Source organism: Atta cephalotes (genome assembly GCF_000143395.1).
Source record: "Atta cephalotes unplaced genomic scaffold scaffold00048, whole genome shotgun sequence".
Taxonomy (NCBI): domain Eukaryota; kingdom Metazoa; phylum Arthropoda; class Insecta; order Hymenoptera; family Formicidae; genus Atta; species Atta cephalotes.
The window spans coordinates 1,478,468-1,487,626 of NW_012130112.1; the positions used below are offsets into that span (position 1 = coordinate 1,478,468).

Consider the following 9,159-nt stretch of genomic DNA (forward strand, 5'->3'; position numbering starts at 1 on the left):
ATGTCCTTCAACAACTACATGATGACTATAAGTAAATAGAATTGTAATCATTTTTATAAACAAAGTAATTTGTATATAATATTTGTCTTAAGAACTTGGTGATTCATGTTCAAATGAGTAGAAAATATCTAATAAATATTAAAAATTTTAATAGATTGTTATGTTACGATTTTTAATTAAATTTAACAAATAAATTTTTATACTTGCAAAAATTATTTTTGAATGTGTATACGTTTAATAAAAATAATACTGAGATCTTGAGTCAAAATAGAGTGTTAAAATAACAAACAACACGTAAAATATTATATAAACATAGATATTTATAAAATTACGTAGAAACATCGATGTAGTTCTTGGTTCTAATACATGCATGAGTATTTCCAATATCACACATACATAAACATTGTCATATGTCATTATCATCTCCATATAAAGGATACGTCTTGTAGTGATTATAACGGATTATGTATTATACATTATTGTATTCGATATTTTTAAGAGTGACAGTACTTGTGGTCATATTACAATTGAGCGTTGCTTGATATTCAACATTCAAGTTTACGTCAGAATTAATAAAATTTTATAATTAATCTTTTTTTTTTAAATTAGAACCTATTTACTGTTTATAGATAGTTTTATATTTTAGTTTACATTATATATCAACTAAAGATTGCAAGCGCTTGTAATAAATTTGAATCTATTTTTTGCAGATATGTTCTACTTATTGTTCCTGGCTTGCTTGACCATTACAACCGGCCACACCTTAAATACCGTTTATTCGTGGAAGCAGGTCGAATTCAAATTTCCAAATGATATCGTTCGAAATGAGTATAAAGCTTCCGGCGATTACATCCCAGAAAATAATGTACCATTAGGTTTGGCTGTTTGGCACAAAAAAATGTTCGTTACAATACCACGGTGGAAAAAGGGTGTTTTAGCTACTTTAAATAGCTTTTCAATGAACGACAACGAGGGTAAGTAAATATAGTTAAACAAAGTTTTCTAAAATATGTATATGTTTTATACGTTACATGGATTTTTATAATGTATATATATATATATGTGTATATACGTAAAAAATTTATAGAAATATTATAAATTTATAATGCGTCCACAAATTTATATTTAATACTTATTATAAAATTTGTATACAGTAGAAAAAAACGAGAGAAGGAGTGAAACAGTATGTCATAATGTAAACGCTGAAAAATTTCTCTCACAATCAGATGTTATATTAGACGTTATCTGCATGAGAGAACATTTTATTAAGGAAATCTTTAAAAATTCAAATTGTATACACGCGAGAGTGACATAATAAATTTCAAATGTACACTTAGCAAAAAGATTTTTCAAAATATTTTTATTCTCGTGATAAAGAGATATAATATGCATCATCTTTAATTACTTATATAGATAGTCCAGTCTTAACACCGTATCCTGATCTTAAAGCAAATAACATCAGTTCACCCGATGGCCTCGTAAACATATTCCGTGTCAGAATCGATGCTTGTGATCGTATGTGGGGTCTTGACACAGGAGTAAACGACATTTTGGGAGATTCTGAAGTCGTACGACCGATGACACTTGTTGTTATCGATTTGAAAATGAATATGGTATCATTCATAAAAAATTATGGATTTACATAATTTTAATCTATACTGATTCCAAAAAACTACTTTTATATATACATCTCGAATTTATTGCAAGTTATCTCATTCATTCATTAACAGATTTTACGAAAATATACCTTGAAGGATACAGATATAAAGCCGGATAGTTTTATTGCTGATCTTGTGATCGATGTTACACCTGAACAATGCGATAAAGCATACGCGTATATGAGCGATCTAACTGCGTATGGCATAGTAGTATATAACTGGGAAAAGAACGATTCATGGCGGATTAATCATCATTTCTTTCATTTTGATCCGTTGAACGGTAATGTAAAAGAAAATTAGCCACAGATCATACGGGATTTTAAGTCATTAGTCGAAAGACTAATCTAGAATTCTTTTAAGTATCATTAAAATTTATTTTATTGTCTCGTGATACATTTAACTGTTTCTAGCAATTATTGGTAGGTGATTACAGTATTAGCGGTTATAACTTCCAGTGGACTGATGGAGTTTTTGGAATGTCATTGTCACCAATTTATGCCAATGGAAGTAGAGTGCTTTATTTCCATTCCATGTCCGGTATTACAGAATTTTCTGTGCCTACAGATATTCTACAGGACAATAAATCGAAAAGATCAGAGATTTATAATAATTTCCATATTGTCGGCACCAAAGGACCGTTGACTCAAGGACCATCTTCTATTATTGATCCGGAAACATGTATCAACTATTTTACTCAAATAAATAGAAATGGTATCGCGTGTTGGAATATTATAACAAAATTGAATCCAGAAACATTCAGTAAGTATTTTATAATAAAACGCTTATTAATCATTCGCATGAATATATAAATAAACTTTTTAATAATATATTAACATTAAAATAACTTTTTATCCAATTTCTTTATTTTCAACTTTTGTCAAGATAAAATCTACATGATAAAAATTTTATCAAATATTATTAACTTATTAAATCTTTTATTAACTGATAAAATGGATCATTAATCTCCTGCATATATTATGTTTTAAAAATAAGATATTTTTCACGCCATATGTATCATTAGACAAAATTTTATATTAGAATAATCCACAATATAGTTCATATATTTCATCAGAGATGTCTCTAAAGTCTACAAATAGCAAAGCATATAACTTTCACTAAAATACTCCATCGTCTTTAGCTGTTAAAAGAACAATAACTAAAAATATTTTAATAAAATTCAACAAATAAATAATTATAAATCATTATTATAGACTGTTTTATAAATTCATGTTTAACATAAAGTTGTGATAAAATCATCCGTAATTTTTGTTTGTAGAATTGGTGGCGCAGGACAATACAACATTGGTCTTTCCTCAGGACATAGCTATCGATAACGAATCTCGGAAATTATACGTCCTCTCTAATAATTTACAGAAATTTATGCAGGATAGCTTTGATCCGTTGATGACAAACTTTTTCATTACTTCAACTGATCTCGAGACATTAACAATGTTATGCAAATGTAATGCAGCGAATTGATCAGGAAAGAAAGGCATCCAAAATTTAATCATATGCATATATTGTATACTAATGCAGTAAACGTGCATTCTTGGCTACAGACTACTTTATACTTGCAAACTGTGAAATGGTATTTCTTAAGTAATGTTATTAATTTATCATTGAACATGATTAAGCTCCTTTTTTTTATTAAATTAAATAAAAGAAAAGAATTCCTACATAATTGCTCAAAATATCTAATGGGCAATAAAGTTCTTTCTAACAAATAAAAAAGAATATACAACTCATTATCTTTACTTTTATACTTTTAAATATTGTAAGATTCCCCTCTTCTTTTTCTTTCTTTCTCTTACTCTTCTTTTTTTTCCCTCTACTCCCTCTCTTTTTCTCTCTCCTTTTAATCATCTTAAATATGATAAATAATCGACATGTATTAAATGTTGTGTCGAAGAAAACTGAAAATATCAATTCGCAACTAATTAGAAACGGGATCTATTTTCGACCATAGTGGATACCGCGGAATTGAAATTTCAGCATGTCATTTTAAAATAAGTCGTCAACTATGTCACTAGCTAGTCAATCCCTTGATAATTCAAAGAACTTTTAACTGCAACCTTTATAACTCCCGCGGTAGATTCCGCCTCTCTCTTCTCCCGTCAAACCCGTCCAAGGAGCGCTACTTTCTTCCGCCCCCTTTACGACTGGTCTACTCTCTCTTTACGGAGCTGTACATCCTAAATAATTGATCCTAACGTAGTTGCCGGTGTTTTTATAACTGTTTTACCGCTCGCTCTCGCCACTGTGATATATATTATTTAGTCGTTGGTTTTTAAAGCGAAGTCGTCGGGGCGTAGAGGTGCGAAAAGACTGAAGGCCTATTCGTCGCCGCGCGTCTGCAGAATTAAAATGTATGCCAACGGTCGTCGCTACCAACATTCAATTAAATCACCGGATTTCGCACCAGCGCCATTAACCGCGGCGAGTAATCTCTTCGCGGAATAAGAAAATGGCTATTGCAAAGATTGTATCTCTCCTCTCCTCTCTCTTTCTCTTTTTCTTCCACCTTTATAACAGTCCTTATCGGATTATATAAGAAGAGGTCCATATTCCCACTCGATCGAACTTCAATATGCAATATAGAACTCCTGGGCATGTTTCAGTAAATCAAATTATGCATACTGATACGGAGGTATCGATTACTCCATTCAAGTCGAGTGATTTGTATGTAAACGAGATACAACTTTTTTCTGATATATAAACGATATATATATTCTCTCTTTCCCTCTTATTCCCTCTCTCTTTAATATTTTTAGCAAGTAACACCTTTATATGAATTATTCGCGAAATTATTCAGAAAACCTATATCCCCTTCAATTCGCGTAGTCGTCCGTACAAACACAATACGTATATTCTGTCAGACATTTTTACAGCTGCTCGTATCCGAAAAGCCTCGTTTTTCCACCCTGCCCCCTTCCCTGAATTTCTTTTCCATTGCTCAAATATTCACGATTTGTCAACTCCCTTAAATTATTCATTTCCCGCAGGTATCTTTGTTATCTTATCGATAAGTCGAAAGATGAAGGACAAGTGGATTCCGATAGGAGTCGCCGCTTCCTATCTTCGCTCCGTCTTCCATTCTCCGTCGACCTACCCCGTTCCTCACTTCTAAGAATGAAGGTGTAGAATGTAGAATGCAACGTCGTGCTCTTGCAGAGAGCACTTTGACACGGCCCCACGGGTACATTACTAGGATTGCTGCCACCAATTGAACTCCCCCAACTTGCCGAGACCCCGGCCTGAGTCCCTTATATCTGCAAACACAGCCGCCCGAGGCGACACCGCCGTTCAAACACTCAATCGCTCGATTCACAACGTTGAAGTAACTTGAAATTCTCCATTGTTAACGTTATTTGACTTATCCGCGCTGATGCTGGCGCTGATCTCTATAATAGGTAATAGCGTGAAAGGATATTTATGTGCCGGTATTGTTCGGTTAAGTTTTGCGAGCACCATGATTAACGCCCCTCCCTCATTTATCATTATGTCATGTTTGTAATATATCAACAGATTGTATAGGTGTCAATGAGAATGATACAAAATTTTTAATAAAATATTTCATGTGCAATTTGTAAATTTAAAAGCCGTTTTTTCTATATTTTTAATCTGACGCAAACTATTGCTTCGATGAAGAAATGAAGAAGAAACTCAAAATTTGCTGACGCTGATAATTTTTGATGTTACATATTAATCTTTTATAAGATAAATTTACTGTCTATTATTTAGATTAGCAGAGCTAGTATTTATTTTTATTTGTGACAGTAAAACTGATCGTGCTGTGTAAAAATAGGTATTATCTAACTTGTTTAGAGATTAGAAATTAAAGTTATTTAAAAATCGTGTAGGTATAATAAGCGTAATATCTATTGCATTTTTAGTTTTTTTTCAGTACTGTTGCATTCCACGTACTATGTGAACGCTATCCTGCGATATGTTCAGTCCCACGTGTATGATGCTGAGCTACTTTGTGCGTTATTTATGAATATTTATAAAGTCTCGCGCGTATAAAAATTGTATCAAAAAATATACGCATTTCTTACTATTCTGTAAAACAACATTACATATAATTCTACACTTATAATGTAGAATTAATGCAATTTCGTAACGTGAATTAATTATCTAAATACACCTGCGCTTAGACAAATATACTTATATTTTAATACGTTGACACGATTGTTAGGATATAGAAAGCAAGGTAAATAAGATGCTGTTGTCCAAACGGATTCTATTTGCTATTAACTACAATGGTCCCGCCCATTTATTATTCTTATTTTTCTTATATCAAAAGACTGAATTTACTCGAATTCATTCACATTCGCGGGCACTATATCGGTCGTACACGGGAAAGAAACTCTCTCGTCGGGCATACGACCGATTACACGTCATCGAAATCCACGATCGAGGGATCTCGGGTAGCGATCGTCGGACAGATATATCCTCTAATACACGGCTTCTCGCGCCCATAGTACCACTTTATACGACCGAAATTCCCAGTAAGATGCAGGAGGACACCGGCAGGGCGGGGAGGAATTCGTAATACGGAGGGCCGCTCTACGACTCCGTTGGGAGGAATTCCGGGGTACGTTTTAAATTGCTGCATCCCCAACCTTCTTGTTTATGTATGCTACCGTGTTTCTTATTCTTGTGCGGCAGCGAAGGAGAGCGCGCGCCCCCCTAACTTTATGTGCACAGTGCCGACATAAGTATGCAATCTATGCGTCGGTGTGGCCCGCGTGGATACGTGTAGGTGGGACATGTGTATGTGTACATATGTTCGTGCATATGCACGTACGGTGTGTGCGTGAACGCGCGTGTATATGTATATATGCGTGAAAGCGGCACGACTGTAGCCTAAGGAAAACGTGCCACACACGCGTAACGTCGCGCGCGCACGTACGTGTGTATTGTATGGCGAAACGTGGCCCTATGTTTTCTCCCGCCGTGTATTTGGACTCCCTGCGATCCGCGCGTTTCCTCCCGTGGATTCTTTTCGTGTTTCGAACAGCCCAGACTCTCTTCCTTCGTATTTCCACCCTCACCACCACCGCCACCGGGGCGCACTCTTTCGTTCCTATCTCTCCGCCACAATTGCTGTAATCTACGATCTAGGGTGGTGGATTTAACTGTGGATCTCAGCCACGGTAATTTGTAAAGTTTTTAATATTGCAAGCTCTCGAACGAAAACGACCGTGTGGAAATGATTGTCTAAAAACGATTAAAGAATTAAAGGATGACGAACATCAGATTCAATATTCGAGAATTAATTTAATAATTTTGTATAATCTTATTAAATTTATGTAATTTAATTTGATATATTATTATTCGATTGTTAATCATTTTTGCGAAATACGGCTAAACATCAGTTTATTATTTTATTCTAAAAAATTATGTTATGACAAAAAAAATTAAAAATTTAAATAATAATGACATGTTTCGCATTTGCATCTAAATAAAGAATGTTTTTGAAGCTACACATCTTAGAACATCATAATTTATTACTAAATAATTATTTTATATCAAATACATACATAGATATACGTTTTATAAAACTAAAAAGATCCGTTTGTAAAATTGTTCTAATCATGAATCATGAAATTCATTATTATGAGGTACAAAAAAAAATTTGGCAATTATAATTAATTACTTCTATTAGGAGAGATCTTCCATTTTATTTTTTTATATTATAAGATACGCTCGAAAATTTGTAATTTAATAAAATTGAAATAGTATTATGCAATTCAATAATTATTTTAAATATAACGATAAAATATATATTTTTTAAATCATGATCAAAATAAAAACGAAAAGATTTCGGAAATTTTTCTTTTGTATAATTATACTACATCAGTACTATTCATTTTTCATTAAAGTAAATAATTATCAAGCAAATCACACGTGCAATACTTTTATTGATGAAAATGTCTGCACAACAGTGTCTGTAAATAAATATTTTATCAAGTAACATCTTTATATTTACCAGCATCAGAAGGCTCGTATTGTCCTTAAATCGCGTAGTCATCCATACAAACATTATACATAATTCCATTATATAAATACATTTCTTAAACTAATAAATATAATAAATATAATTGTCAATTTTTAATAAAACCTTCTTAAAATAATTTTTACAATAATTTTTTAGTTCCTGTATTTTTAAATACTGTCACAATAAATTCATAGTTAGAAATTGAATAAGCCATAATAGCTCGCGTGCGTAAATTAACATTTCTTAACATTTATTCAAATAAAACAGTCATAAAACAATCATATATTGATCATAGACGTTATGATTTGTCAATTGTAAATGCTATATCTTGACGCGTCTTTTTTCTCTTATATCTATATATTGTTAAGAGTGTTTTATTTAAAAAAATGTTTCGAATATTTATTTGTCTAAAATACTTTTACCGATTTGAACTGTTATTGCATTCAACTTTTAAATTTTCATGTTTATTTGTCACATTTTTGTCTCTTTCTTTCTTCTTTTCTTTTAACAAATAAAACCTTTAATTTAACAGAAAATAGCAAAATTAAAATGATTCTTTTGAAAAAGTAAGATTTATATATTTATCACTGTAATAAAAAAATTATAATATTCTGTAATAAATAAAATTTTTTTATCATTTTAAAAATAATATTTTCTTCATAATTATCATTTTGCTGATAATTATGAAGGAAGTTATCAAATATACTTGATGCAAGATATTTTTTTTGATTCCGTAAGACAGAAATTGTCACAATTCATTGATGTGTATGCATTTTTAATATTGAACTTCTTAAATTTCATATAATACATGTCGTATTCTGATAAAAATGATTTACATTAAAAAGACCACGTTAACTCTTGTACTATAAAACGTGATTAAAAATATTAAACATTAATAAAACTGTTATTATACGCTTGGCAAAACTATATAACGACATGTATAAAATTATATATATGTTAATTATTAAGTGGACGTAACGTTGATATAGTGCATCATTCTTGTATTTTTATGAATAACTAGAGTACAGTAATATTCTTTTCGTAATTATTCTTTTATGATGTTTTCCACATATACTTCATGTATTATGCATAAAAAATATCATCGTTATTTAGCAATTTGCAGAAATAAAGGTTACAATAAAAAGAAATCATATTCTTATATTTATATCTTATATGTATCTATTAATTTCGCCTCACCTTTTCTCTCTTCGTATGTATATTTGATCATTTGATTAATGTGTAACAACTGTATTTCAGATATACGTACCTATATGTAATGTATATTCACATTCAGGTTCTATTAACCTTTCTTTTACATAATAATAAATTAATTCTTAGCAGACATTAGACTCTATAAGAATCTCTTAAATATCACGACATCACATTGTTTTAATTTTGAATGCATTACTTCGCGTGATTAACCATAGATATATTCGACCAATATATCAATAACTTCAGACTTTCTTCGTTCCCCCCCCCTCCTCTCTCACTCTCTCTCTC

The 9,159-nt window shown here is 31.5% G+C and overlaps 1 protein-coding gene across 1 annotated transcript; it reads left to right on the top strand.

Annotated features, from left to right (window-relative positions):
• On the top strand, positions 1 to 3,137 carry LOC105622797 (protein yellow-like). The gene is made up of 6 exons (XM_012204208.1): positions 1 to 31; positions 711 to 974; positions 1,414 to 1,613; positions 1,731 to 1,943; positions 2,069 to 2,417; positions 2,935 to 3,137. Exons 1-6 carry the CDS (start codon positions 1 to 3, stop codon positions 3,135 to 3,137), a joined length of 1,260 nt encoding a protein of 419 aa, XP_012059598.1.
• Positions 3,138 to 9,159: the final 6,022 nt, after the last annotated feature.